The sequence below is a fragment of the Helicoverpa armigera genome, chromosome 27, assembly GCF_030705265.1.
Source record: "Helicoverpa armigera isolate CAAS_96S chromosome 27, ASM3070526v1, whole genome shotgun sequence".
Classification (NCBI taxonomy): domain Eukaryota; kingdom Metazoa; phylum Arthropoda; class Insecta; order Lepidoptera; family Noctuidae; genus Helicoverpa; species Helicoverpa armigera.
In genome coordinates this window covers 5,565,671-5,579,548 of record NC_087146.1, presented here as the reverse complement: position 1 = coordinate 5,579,548, position 13,878 = coordinate 5,565,671, and the positions used below count along the sequence as shown (strand labels likewise).

The window sequence follows — 13,878 nt, the reverse complement described above, 5'->3', positions numbered from 1 at the left end:
GAGAAATCGTTCATGATCCGTACACATTTACAATTAAAGCAATCTAGGTATGCTATCTCTTTCACACTATGGCTAAAACATATGCATATCTCTTTCACTAAGGTCATGGATGGATGTGATGTTTCTCTAGTAAACATACTGGAACGCTTTATTAATCTCTTCAAGAATTTTGGACCGTCATATATTTAACAAAAATATGAATAAAATAAATAGGTTTTCATCAAAGAAATAACTAAAGAACTAAACCATAACAAAAAACTAACATATCCCTCGAAACTGAGCATGTGAAAAGTGAAAACTGCTACCAAAAATGAAATGAACAAAAACAGTTTTTGAAACAGGAAAAAATTACTAAAAACAATTAATTTGTTATCAATTAGTTAACCAAAATGGTTGAACCGGCGAAACCGTTTGCCTGTACGATGCCAGATTGTGGTATGACGTTTACAAATGAAGATCATTTGCATGTTCACACCAAAAAACATGATATGGTACTTTCTTTGGGTATGGAGCAAAAAGCAGCATTCGTTGGTAAGTTTTTTATTAAGAACCTTATTAGTTACAAACCTCTATCGATGAGTCATTCGAAAAAACGAGTAGTTATAAAGATCTATGAAGTTAGAAAAATGATTGCAAACTGTGCTTTGAAATTTTAATAATTCTTAAAGTACACTCAATATTACTAGCTGTTACCCCGCGGTTTCACCTACGTCCTGGGAGAACTACTGCCCGTACTGGGATAAAATATAGGTCAGTGGGTCGTCTTAGGGGCGGAGTTATAGCCTATGTTGGTATAGGAATAATTGGTTCCGAACAGTGAAATAAATTTTCAAATTGGTTTAATTTTACGGGAGCCTTTAGGGTACAATCATCATCCTCCTGTACTTATCCCAATTTTATTGGTGGTCGGCGCAGCATGTTTACGTCTTCCATACTCTTCGATCTGCCGTCATCTCACGAGTAACATTATTTTTTACCATATCTACTTAAACAAAAAAAGTTTCCTTCTCTTTGTGTTATTAGTATTAATAATTATCTAGTAATAATGTGATATGTTATACTCATTGAACTATACAAACTTATTACTACCTAATTTACCACATAGTTGGGTCCACAGTCAACATATATTTTAGTATGGAAACAAACCCACAAAAGTCCTTTTTGTCTAAACGTATTCTGATATTCTAAGTCATGTTACTGCCAGTCTAACCAAGGGGTATTGGGATGCCTGGGTAACTGGATTGTGGAGGTCAGATAGGGAGTTGCTCCTTGTGGAGCCCTGGTACTCAGCTACATCCGGTTAGACTGGAAGCAGACTCCAACATTGTTGGGAAAAAGGCTTAGAGGATGATGATGATTACTGGCAAGTTTCATCAAAATTACTGGAGATCCTAAATAAAATAAATAAACCAAATGAAAGCAGTAGTATTAGCGAGAAAGAAGAACAAACATACCATCTGTACATACCAACTTATGTATATATAATATTACATTAATAGGATGTTGATAACAAAACTATTGTATTAAGCAAAGCCTGTAACAATTGCCATAATATTTATTTATGTAAACTATTATAACAAAGAGAAAATATTTTATTTGTTTTTCTATATCTTAAGGGCACCAAAACTCTTGAACCAATTTAAAATATTCTTCTCATACTCTTGGAAAGCTATCCTTAGGCAACAGGCTATATTTTATTCCAGTAAAGGAGAGTAGTTCCCCTGGAATGTGGCTGAAATCATGGGAAAACAGCTTGTTAGCTATTTCAGTTTCATAAAAATCAATACAGGACTTGTGTACATAAAACTTTCATGTTTTTATAACAATAGTAGGATGTCAGTAACACAATTAGAAAAACCTGTAGTATTATCTATTTATTTATTTAACAGTTTATGTTCACATAAAAACAGCAAATCTCTTCCAGCAGGCCCATTATGGGAGAATAAGAATAAAAAAGAGATACAGATAGACTGTTTAAAAAGAAAGAAGATATAACCAATATATAATCACTAACATAAACTACTTAAATACATGTATATGTGTGTATATATATGAATCTATGACAGAGAGGAAAGATATTGTTTTTTCAACTTCTGTTTTACAAAGCAACAGACTGGCAGCTCCTCAGCTCAGGCGGCAACTTATTCCACAGCCGTACAGTATCGAACCTTATACTTAATTATTAACTAGTAAATAAATAATCCTTCTAGCTGACCAGACTCCTACTCCAACACGTTTCATAAGGAATTGTGAAGAGGTTGGCCTGTTCCAAGATCTGCAGAATGTCAACCCTTTTGATGAGGGCTTTAAAAGGGCCATGGAGGCTAAGTAAGTTATCCATCATCATCAATGATATATTTGTTTGAGGAATGATGTCATCTGCCTAGCTTTCTACCAACTATGTTGGGTCGGCTTCCAGTCTAACCAGATGCAGCCGAGTACTAGTGTGTGTGAACGATTGCCTGTTTGACCTCCATAACCCATACTTACCTATATATTTGTTGGTAACACTGGTTGTCAAACTTACTGGCTTCTGACTATCAGTAACAACTGCCAAAGATATTCAAATGAGGGCCATGATCCATCAATTTAAAGTGCCTTCCAAGACAAGAAACCACTTTAACGGCACGATTACGTAAGATTTGTTTCAATAATATAAAAGTTTTTTTTTCTAGTGTCTTATAAAATCCTCTCCCCTAATGCTCCTCTCGGTCTGTGCTGGGCCCTATGATCCATAGGACCTATGATTGCAATTCTAATATATCTGCTGTAATCATCACTTATATTTCTTCAGACATGGCATCCTATCCCTGGAGAGTGCCTTATCATCATCAGATGAGCTGCACACTCCTCAGATGGTGTTCCCCATTGGTGATGGAGACGCCCTCTACAGTACTACTAATAACCAAAGAAATATTACTATAAGCAGGTATACCTTTTGTTTTTAGTATATTCATGTAAAATTGAGAATTTTTGAGACTTGATAAACTTAAAAGGAATAATTTTAGTTCCATAATTGTCCAGTTTTCCACAGCTTGACTTTTGTTTTACTTAAAAAAAATCCTGAAATAGATATACAATAGTGTCCAAAACTATAAACTTAACTTTAAAATTAAATCGAAGTTTAAAGTAAAGACAGGACAACTCTTTCAAACTAGCGGATTTTCCGCCCGATAGCGCTGGTATCGTACGGGTTTATTTTAATGCTTTTATGTAAAAAATGTCTAATCGGTTTTAATACGCGCAACGCAACAAAAATCTGCTAGTGTGAAAGCGCTGTAACTTTTGAACCTTCATATATCTTCTATAAAGAGTGCTTTAAATTTTTTCTACTACTAAAAATTGATTTAGACACAACTCACAAAATCCTTAAAATCTTCAACTTCACTCTTCAGATCCTCAAGCGACGAATCAGGCGCAGTCAAAGAATTTGAACGAACAACAATTTCTAAGTTAACAAACGAAGTTACAACTATAAGTCGCATTGTAGGCAAAACAGAGGAAAAAGACGACAGAAATAAAGATATAAGAAAAGACTCAGTTTCTTATACAAATAACGTTATTAAAATAAGCAATATGGTTCGAAAAGACAGTGTAGATAAAAACCCGGTACAGACCTTAATATACGAAGATACAGTCATAAGAGATAGTAATGTATTATCAAAAGATTTTACAGAAAAAGCTCAAGAAGTGCCTCCAATTATGAGTCAGAAATCCTTAGACTTTATAGTAGATAGCCTTAATACAGATTTTGAAGACACAGCTAAGAAGAAACCTAAAAGCGACGCAGAAGATTATGAAGTGATAATAAAACTGCCAAATGGTAAACAAGTCAAAATGCGAGCAGTCGAAGAAACAAGACCAATGGAAGAAGAAAAAACTAATGCAAAAGAAGTTTTGAAAAAAGCGCTAACAGAAAAAGTAGAATCCAAGAAAACTACGCAAAGACAGACCAGTGTTAATAGTGTTAATTTAGTGCCAAGTGTTGTGGTACCAAATTTGGTACCTGGTACTTTTATACCAGTGACTTTTACGTTTCCTCACGTGAACAAAGTGCCTATTACACCTTTGAAAAGTACGGAAACTTTTAAAAGACCTGTGAAGAGAAAAGTTAAGAATGACAAAGTGGAAAGTAGTAAAGAAAGTGAGCAAAAACCTGGTGGAAGTAAAAAAACTAGTGCGGTCAATAATGGGAATAAGGATTTAGTTGGTAGATCAGCAGCTTCAAGAAGATATAGGTAAGAATATATTAAGTTTTCTTCTTCTTGCCCTCATCATCTGCCGAGCCTTTTCCCAACTATGTTGGGGTCGGCTTCCATTCTAACCAGATACAGCTGAGTACTAGTGTTTTACAAGGAGAGACTGCCAATCTGACCTCCTCAACCCAGTTAACCTGATAACCCAATACCTCTTGCTAAGAGTGGTTGTCAGACTTTTTGACTTCTGACTACCCATAAAAACTACCAAAGTGTTTCAAATGACAGCCGGCACCTTCAGTTTATTGTGAAGTTATTGGTGTCCAAGATATACTTAGAGAGTACATACTTAGAAAAGTTGCATTGGTACTTGCCTGACCTGGAATCGAACTCACACTCATACTTGAGAGGTTGATTCTTTACCCAGTAAGCCACCACGACTACCAAAAATAAGGATGCATTTTAAAAACGTGCGGGTCCAGCGACTCGCGCATGTACTAAAGCTAAACACCCACCCGCGTGCTCTTGTCACTTGCGCATGTTAACTCGCTCCAGCTACATGCACCGTGTAGACGCACCTTAAGTTACAATTTTTTTCATATTCTAGGGCAAGATTAAAAGAAACATGGATGCAACAGGCTCAAGAGAATAAGGACCTTCGAGAACTGAATGACAAACTGTTATCAGAGCGAGCAGTTCTGAAAACTATTATCACTGAACATCTGAAAAAGTGCCATGATGCTGCTGACTTGAGTGAGTATAATAGTATTAAAGGTTTTTGAAATAATTTCATCACATATGTCGGAGTCGGCTTCCAGTCTAACCGGATGCAGCTAAGTACCAGTGTGCCACATGAAGCTACTGCCTTTCTAAGATCTGGCTACCTTTCGATTCGTAGTTTAACATTTTTAAAATATAAATGATATTACTTTAAAAACCCCTTCATATTTAAATGACAATTTACACGAGCCCTAAAATTCCATCGAGCTTAGAATTATAAGGAGACGCCGTTTTAATATTGACGTATCTATAGTTATATAAATATGAAACAAACTATGCAACATAGTTCTGTCTCACTCTTTCTAAGCAGATAAGTGTATTTGAAAACAGGGACAACAATATTTTTGTGATTGCGTAAAATGGTGACATTTACTTTTGAAATCCTTCTGCGTGCCATATCTGGCCATATATGTCATGGTAGTTGTGCTGTCAAATAGGTGCTCTTCGTGACTTATTTTTGCTATTTTATAGAATATCACTCGTGTTTACTTTTAAGACTTTACTATTTCAATAGTGAAATAATCAACGAATATGCCTATGTGTTGTATTGTGAAGTGTGGTGCTAGGAAGCACCAAAATCAAGCTGGATTGTCTTTACACAGGTTAGGAACCTATTTTTGCTAGAAACTACATAAAATAATTCACATTTTATAAAAAATATGTTACGGGAACATGAATTGATGGTGAAAGTACTTATGTTTTGGTTTATTTCTGTATAAAAACCTATATTTAGAAATAAATGTTGTTTACAATAACATGTTATATTGGCATAGTGCTGTGCAGTTGTCATAATAGTATCGATATAATATCCACTTAATAAGTCTGCTTTTACAAATTTTAACATCAGAACTTACTGTCCCTAAGACACTGAGCCCTCAGAGTTGTGTATTATTTTCAACAAAACATCAGTTAAAAACATTTTGATTAAAAAGGCGTATTATAAAATTCAGGATTTTAAAGACATATTTTATTGAAAATAATATGTTTTGCCTTTTTATTTTCACATGATGCTTCTACGGCGACCACGGGCACGGCAGTGCTTCCGCACAGACGAGCAAATCGGAATGCAAGTTGCAATATTTGCTTGAGAACTTAGTTACCGAGTATAGATTTCGAATTGTATAAATATTTTTTTCTTAGCACTAAAATTGTTTTGTACAATCGATTAATACATAATTAGCTCCATTTGCATTATATAACTTTCTCATGAATAGCTTGAAAACGATTTTAAATTATTGTATTTTTTTTAAGAGAGTATCTCCTTATGGCGTTTCTTGCGGATTCTTCTTCATAGGACCGGATCTTTGGCACCCTGCAACTAGTCTGAAGTGAAAGAACTTTCATAGGGCTATTTGAAATAATAAATAATTACTTTGCCTGTTTTTTTTTTTTTTTCAAAGGTATCACCCTACTGAAATGACTCCTCCCATTTGGTTGATGTTGTTGAGGTTATTAGTATCAGTGAAGTTAATGTGATAGTTAGTTCTATGACGAAGAGATTATTTATACTCGGTTATTTTTATGCATCCAGTAAGACTCGTACATACTTCTAACTAGAATACAATATCGATATTTGTTGAATCCGGTAGCGGTACAACCCTAGTAATGGCAGCCATTTTAGTTACGACTGCAGACTGACAGTAGGTGTGCACGTTTTTTTCGTGACATTTCCTGTCCCTATAGTTATATGTCAATGTAAAATTCACAGTCAGTGACTCAAAAGCTTTCAAAGCTCTGTGGTGCCATCTATCTGCAACTTTTTACGTTTTTATGTATGTAAAAATGTTTCTTGTTTGTTACAGAAAACATTTTGGAGAGATTAAAACATGCAGAAACGACCTTATAGTGAAGGAGTTGACTGAGCTCCGAAATACAGCTAGTAATTTGGTAGAAAGAATTGATGAAATGAACTAATGAACTAGGCTCAAAATAGGTAGGGAGAAATTTCACTTATTTTGTCAGTGATTTCAAAGACCAGCCCAGTTACAGCCTTTTTATCGTCCCACTGCTGGGCTGCGGCCTCCTCTCACAGGGAGAAGGACTGAGCATTAATCACCACGCTTGCTCAATGCAGGTTGGTGATTTCAGACTTAATAGTCCAGGTTTCCTCGAGATGTTTTCCTTCACCATTTTATCAGCCATTGGTGGACTAGCCCAGACGATCAATAAAATTGTGCAATTTTTTAACCGTGCACAATATTTTAATTATAATATTGCGCAATTTAATTGATTGTCTAGGTACCGCTTTACGAATATTTATGTTTATAGATAATTTCTGTAAAATCTTTGACAACTGTGATGTGTTTGTTTACTTATTTATTATTTTTTTATTTATTACATATTGTAAATACAGATTGACATGAAATAAATTATGCTCTATTTGGGTAGGTTTACATTGACTTTGAAAAGCAATAATTATGATGTTGAAAATATTTATTTTTGTAAATATCTTTTTTATTATTGTTTGAATGTAATTTTTACGGTTTCCATTTGAATGTCTAAGTGTAAATGTGTTATTTATAAATACTTGATAAAATATATATGGAAGTGTTCACTAGGTTTCATTATAATTATTACTAGCCTTTTTTTATCGTACTGACTATATAGTCCTGGTTTCCTCATTCCACAGTATTTTTATTGGTGAATTTGTAAATAAATAATAATTTAATTGTTACTATTAAAATGAATTAGTAATCCTATTAATGTTATGCCGACAATGTCTGTTAATTCTTTAATTGACTTGAAAATAATCAATTAAATATGAATTTTATACAAACCTTCTTCTTTTATTATTTCCATCGTTGTTAACTCGGCCTTTTTTATATAGAAAAAATATTAACTTAGAAATAGACCTAGGTACATATCTTTTTACGCCTAACTCCTATTTATCTTTACAAATATAACTGTATTTTTCAAAAATACTGAACCGATTTAAATTTCACTTGATACGTACCTAGATAGTTTAAGTTATGTATGAGAAACAATATAGGCTACTTTTTATCTGCTGGGGACGTGGGTGCAACTGTGGGGAACAGCTAGTTATTATTAAATACTGCCACCAATTTGAGTCTCTTTTATTAGACACAGGCAAAAACTTCTGTCTGCAGTCTGTAGAGTAGCTGATCATCGCTCCATCTTGCTGAAAGGCATACTATTTAGAAGAAATATAGTCACAGTACCTATCATATAACTTTGCATCTCTGTCTGAAGTTAGCCATTTGATGCGCAGTAGTGTTTTGTATATACATTTTGACTTTCGTGAAGTTCGTAATAGCTATCTTCGGACAAGCAAAGCTATCTGATGAGAACTATAAGGTTCAGAAATAAAACCCCAAAAATATAACAATTTCTATAATTATGGCACTTTAATATTTGACAAGAAATTATACATATACCATAGGTTTGAAGCTATATTAACAAAAAACAAATAGTTCCGCTTATGATTTAGCCATAAGCAAGAGAGAAATATATCCATTTCCAGAATGATTCCATATTCTTTACAACATTCCATTACCATTACGAATTCCAATTCCAAAATGGAATTCCAATCGAATTACAAGATTCCATTTTTAAAACGCTTTTATACATTCTTAATTCAAACCGTAAGTTTACAATTTTCGTATTATTCTTACATTTTTTCCCTTGCTATATACAAGATTATATGTAAATATATATTTACGTATGATCCTGTATATAGCCCGTAGGTATACCATCGTGTGAAATGTGAAAAAATCTGTCAAACGGGCCACAACTCCGTGGAACTGTGAAATTAACGGCTTTTTTTCAAAATTTTGTAAGAAAAAAGGCTTAATTTAGACTAGCGGTCGCTCCCAATATGCTGTCTATCGCTCACCAGAGATAGGAATTTGATATTACTTGAAGTTAATGTCAAAATCTATCTATATTAAGCAAAATACAGATAGATATTGGATATGGCCGTTAAATGGCAACGACCGGCAGAGAAGCGTCGAGCATAGTTTTAGTGCCATATAACTTTGAACTTTATTTTCATCATTATAAGTCTTGGTACTGCCGATCAAACTTGACCGGCGATACTGTGAATTATATCAATGAAAATAAAGTTATATGACACTGCAACTGGTCGACGCTTGTCCATCCAGCCTCTGCCATCTTCATCTAAATTGAGTCTATTATTTATTTTATTTCAGAATACTTTACTTGAGCAAACATACATATTTGTTCATTGTACCTGTTATTTTCTTTAAAACAGTATCAAAATTAAAGGTAATCAAATTGGAATATTGGAACTCCAATTTCAAGTCTCCAAGCAACATCATCATTATTTTGAAATCAAGTAGTTAACTCACAGTTCACAATAATACACGGCAGTTTCTCAACATTGGCCGTTTATAAGCAACCAGCTTGTTAGTGTTTTAATTTAAAAATAAAGTGCAATAAACTCTTCGTTTGGGGTAAAACGATGTCTATGGAATACTAGCAATCTATGACTACTAGCGCCATCTAGTTTCAAGTGTTGTAACTAGCAGTGTTTCTTTTGTTCAATAGATGGCGCTAGCTGTATCAACAGGAAGGTTTCTAGCGAATTATAACATGGAATAGAACAAGAAATTAGCGCTTTTTTTTTACACAAATAGCTTAGCTTAATAAAATTACTGATTTTTCTGAAGAAATTGTTCCTAAAACATCGTCCTACCCTCGTTTTTAGTACATGCTTTTCAAATCTATGCGTTCGTTCATTTCGGGGACAATCCAAGCTCGGATATGTAAACGTTCTAATTGACAGTATTAGTTTTTTGGCTAAACAGTACTAAAGGATGCGTGATATGCATAAAATTTTGAAAAAACTGTGAAGAAAGAAGAATATTATTTCTAGGGGTACGTGGTGAGTTATATTTTTTAATTTTCTTTTGGTAATGTCGATTTAATTTGTTTTTTTCCCAAGATATACCATTGACGACTTTTTTGAAACTAAATGACTCGAATTGTATATTGAACCTTTCTTATGTCCTTTTAAAAATAAATTCTGAAATTAGTTTTTCTTTTATAAAATATTATGGAAGTTTCTCAATAAGGTTTACCTTTTAATATTTTTTTTTGTTACAGTTTTTGAAAAAATGTTGGAAAATAAGTAGGTAAGTAGATTCTGAGCCATATGTTTTGATAAATAGAGTACATTTTAAATTAAGTCAAAAAGTATTTGAAATAGTTATTATATAGGGATAGGCATAAGCCTATTTTTGTCTTCTTGAAAATTTCAAGAATTAATTTTGTATTATAACCATCATATTACCATTATCTTTTGATTTTTTTCCATTCCTTACCCTACTTAAGATATATTAAGCGTAATGATTCTAAGTAGTTCAAAACTTGCTTATAATTTACCATTTTTTTCTTCACTCATTTTAAATATGTTTTCTTTAAAAATATAACTCACCACTACATTGCATTCTTACTTCTAATTAGTTTAAATTAAAGCGATCAATTTTTAAACTTTAAATTTAATATTAACAGGTTTTTTTTAAATAAAAAAGTCTAATATTTACTTCATTTTGAGTCAGCTGTTATAATATTAATAATTGTATATATTTGATCCTGGTAAGTTAAATAACTACATTTTGACGTATTGGACGATTTTGATGCTCATTTGCATGTATACTAAAAATATACATTTTGCATACTCTACACTTTTGCATGTATGTATATGTATACAATGAAAAAAAAAACCATATTCTTATTTTCCAAAAAAGTTATTTTTAATTCTGTATAGTTCTATCCCATTTTCGAAATGATATATAAACAGTTCTAGCGTGTATTGTAAACCTATGATTATATCTTTGCGAAAATGGGACGGCGCTATACATCATGTGACATCTCTTCTCTATATCAAAAGATATATAAAAGTTGCTTTACGGCCCCTTCCAATACTCTATCTATTGTTGCTTACTTGAGATACGAATTTGACTTTGCTTGTATGGTGTCAATGTCAAAATTGTATCTCTATGCAAATCCATAGATGTATTAATGAGAACGGCTATAAGTTGGTATTTTATGAAGCTATTTTTCAATTAAAGATTTAAAATAATGTCCTTTTAAATAATAAATAACAGCTGACCCAATAAATAAACAATTTATTCTTATAAACTGCATTCCAGTGATTGGCAAGCCTGTCTACGGTGCGCCATGCTGATCCCGACAATATCTGGCGTGTGTTCCGATATATAACTCAGTATACTGACCAGCTCGTGACGTCATGAATTCGACGCCATATTGGCTTGGTGAGACAAGTCTGACGAATATACGTACACGAATACCCACAACGTAAATGTCAGTTTTGTTAAAAGAGCTATGAATTTTCACGTTCAGTTTTCAAAGTAAATGGTTATTTTAAGAATAACGGACGTTTATAGTAGTGGTGGACCTTAGGCCTAGGCTCACCCACAACATAAACTTCAGTTTTCTAAAAATAACTGTTTTACTATGAATTTTTAAAGTTAAGAAGAGTTGTTTTAAGAACAACGGGCTCTTATGTTGGCGGTAAATTGGTCCTTTAATATGTCGTCAACTCTCTGGCTAGTAGATTTCGTAACGAATTGACAGTATAGCGTCGATTTATGTCATCACGAGTATTGGTCAGTAAATTAAGTTATATCTCAGTACAGGCCTAGGATCGCTTGTTATAAAATAACATGCAATGATCGCTATGTCGTGATGATGGCGTCATTCCTTCAAACTGACAAGCAAACATTGTTTAGGATTTTTTTTTGTATATCTGTTCGTTTTTATAGTCTGTGGTTTATACAATTTGACGTTGACATTTGGGTGTATTTGACAGTGACGTTTAGGTGTATTTGACATGTCATTTAACGTTATTTTTTTAAATTTGTCTTTTTTATGTGTATGATCAAATTGTATTAACACAAACGACAGTCCTGGCGGGATGAACTATATTTTCTTAATATAATTATCATCTATGATATCATAATTTATCATTCTCTTAATATTATAATTTTATTATAACCCAAACAATATCCGCTCGCGAATACACTTATGCAAGAAATATAAAAAGGAATTACTTTTTACTTTAATTTACTAAATAATTAATAACAATTTTAGGAAGTACATATCATGACGGTCGTTATTATTATTTATATATTTGTTTTTTTATTTATTTATTATTATTATTTCTTAAATATTTTACATATTTATAACACCTATTATGCTTTGCACTCCTCTTTAGATACAGCCTAAGTTTTTTTATTGTGATTTTTACGAAGTGTAGACATTACAGGCCTTTTTCTACAAATTAAAACTACCATATCCCATTGTACGAAATATAAAACAAATTAAAATTTATTTTGTAACGAATTATGACGACCTTTTTTCTAACTATTGATAAAAGGCTAAAATTCTATTCCTATTCGGTAATGTATACGGTCAACGAATAACTTTGGCTTGTGCGTTTCAAAACTGTGGTCTCACGAACACACTATTAAATCTTGCTTATTGTTTATCATCTCACTCTTTGAAATCGTTTCAGTTTCATTTCTTCTACCACTGATATTAATAGTTATCCACGGAGTATGGAAAGATGACCGGAGATGCAATAAGGCAGGTAGGTCAAGCGTCTTACTGTCATAGGTAAAGTAACGTACGGTAGGCGTGATCAGTTGCTAGAATTAACGAGGCGTTCGGGTTCCCTGTCAAATCAAGACCAATCTGTCAAAGATTGGCTTTATATGTATTGATGATTTGGTTTCAAATAATGGGCGGGTTCCATAGAAGGCGTGCAAGGGTGGAGCTAGTAACGTTCCTCGTCCCCCGAACACTCGCATGTTGTTGCGCTACTTTCTTAGAAGATTTTGCGTTATGACATCTCTTCTAGTCATTTTGTTCTCCATGTCTAACACAATATTTAAGAATCAGTATACATCCGGCGTTTGAAAATACATGGAATACGAAACACGGTATCCGGTGATCGCACACTATATTTTTATTTATACCTATGTATTTTTTGCACCGTTGGACTAGTTTTCGCGAAACGGGACAGGTATGCTCGGGGTCTCGGGTTAAATTTCCCATTGGGCTAGCTTTGTGGGTTATTTAAGAATCTTTCACAAAGCAGCCCGGAATCTGGAAGTTGGTGATTGATACACCCGTGCATCGGAGAGCACGTAAATGTCGGTCCTGCGCCTGATCTGTCTCCGGTCGTGTCGGATTGCCGTCCCATCGGGCTATGAGAGTGAAGGAATAGTGAGTGCACCTGTGTCCAAGTAAATGTTTGTGCATCTGGCTTTGTATGTCTATGTAGCTGATCTTCCTAGGCACGAGAACAGCTGCCGTGACTGAAATTTGGACGCCTTTTTTTCTAATATTTTAAATACAACGTTGAATTTATAACGATTTTCCTTCATTCGTATCATTGTTATACAACTAACCGTCCTACTTAAACTAAAACCCCGTAAAAATCACAATAAAAGCCTTCTATTAAAATAACTAGTAACGTATTTTTATCACTAAACTTTGCTCATTTATATTGCACCCGTAACTACCTATTTTATTTATGGTTAGTTGCACCATTTAACTATAACGATAACCGAACTATTTTCAGCTGTCAAATTGCCACCATTTTTAGCTGTCACTTGTCAAATTGCCGATGTGACCAATGGGCGGCAAGTATACGGCTGGTAATGGTTTGGTTATCGTTATAGTAAAATGGTGTAAGTCACCTTCATATTCAAAATATATAAATGTAGAACTCTTTTTTAAGACAGTTTATTATTTTTGAACTGTATAAATACATGCAGGATTTTTTATTTACGTTTGAATGCCTAACAATGGAAACTAAAAATCTATGTTTTTTTTGCCAGCATTTTTCTACACATACCTAACTAAATTTTTTATTATTCTGTTAGAGCTATTG

General features: G+C 33.4%; 1 protein-coding gene across 1 annotated transcript; it reads left to right on the top strand.

Annotated features, from left to right (window-relative positions):
* The first annotated feature begins 130 nt into the window (after positions 1–130).
* Positions 131–7,168, top strand: Atf-2 (Activating transcription factor-2). Its single transcript, XM_064042169.1, has 6 exons — positions 131–531; positions 2,211–2,328; positions 2,795–2,929; positions 3,396–4,238; positions 4,804–4,949; positions 6,779–7,168. The coding sequence occupies exons 1-6, from the start codon at positions 390–392 to the stop codon at positions 6,820–6,822; spliced, it is 1,428 nt and encodes a 475-aa protein (XP_063898239.1). The 5' UTR covers positions 131–389; the 3' UTR covers positions 6,823–7,168.
* Positions 7,169–13,878: the final 6,710 nt, after the last annotated feature.

What these genes read in the sequence shown, in the direction of transcription:
- Atf-2 (XM_064042169.1), top strand. Translation starts at nt 390, where the DNA reads ATGGTTGAACCGGCGAAACCGTTTGCCTGTACGATGCCAGATTGTGGT. An exon ending in GCAAAAAGCAGCATTCGTTG is followed by an intron (nt 532 to 2,210) that starts GTAAGTTTTTTA and finishes TAATCCTTCTAG; the next exon opens with CTGACCAGACTCCTACTCCA. An exon ending in CCATGATGCTGCTGACTTGA is followed by an intron (nt 4,950 to 6,778) that starts GTGAGTATAATA and finishes TGTTTGTTACAG; the next exon opens with AAAACATTTTGGAGAGATTA.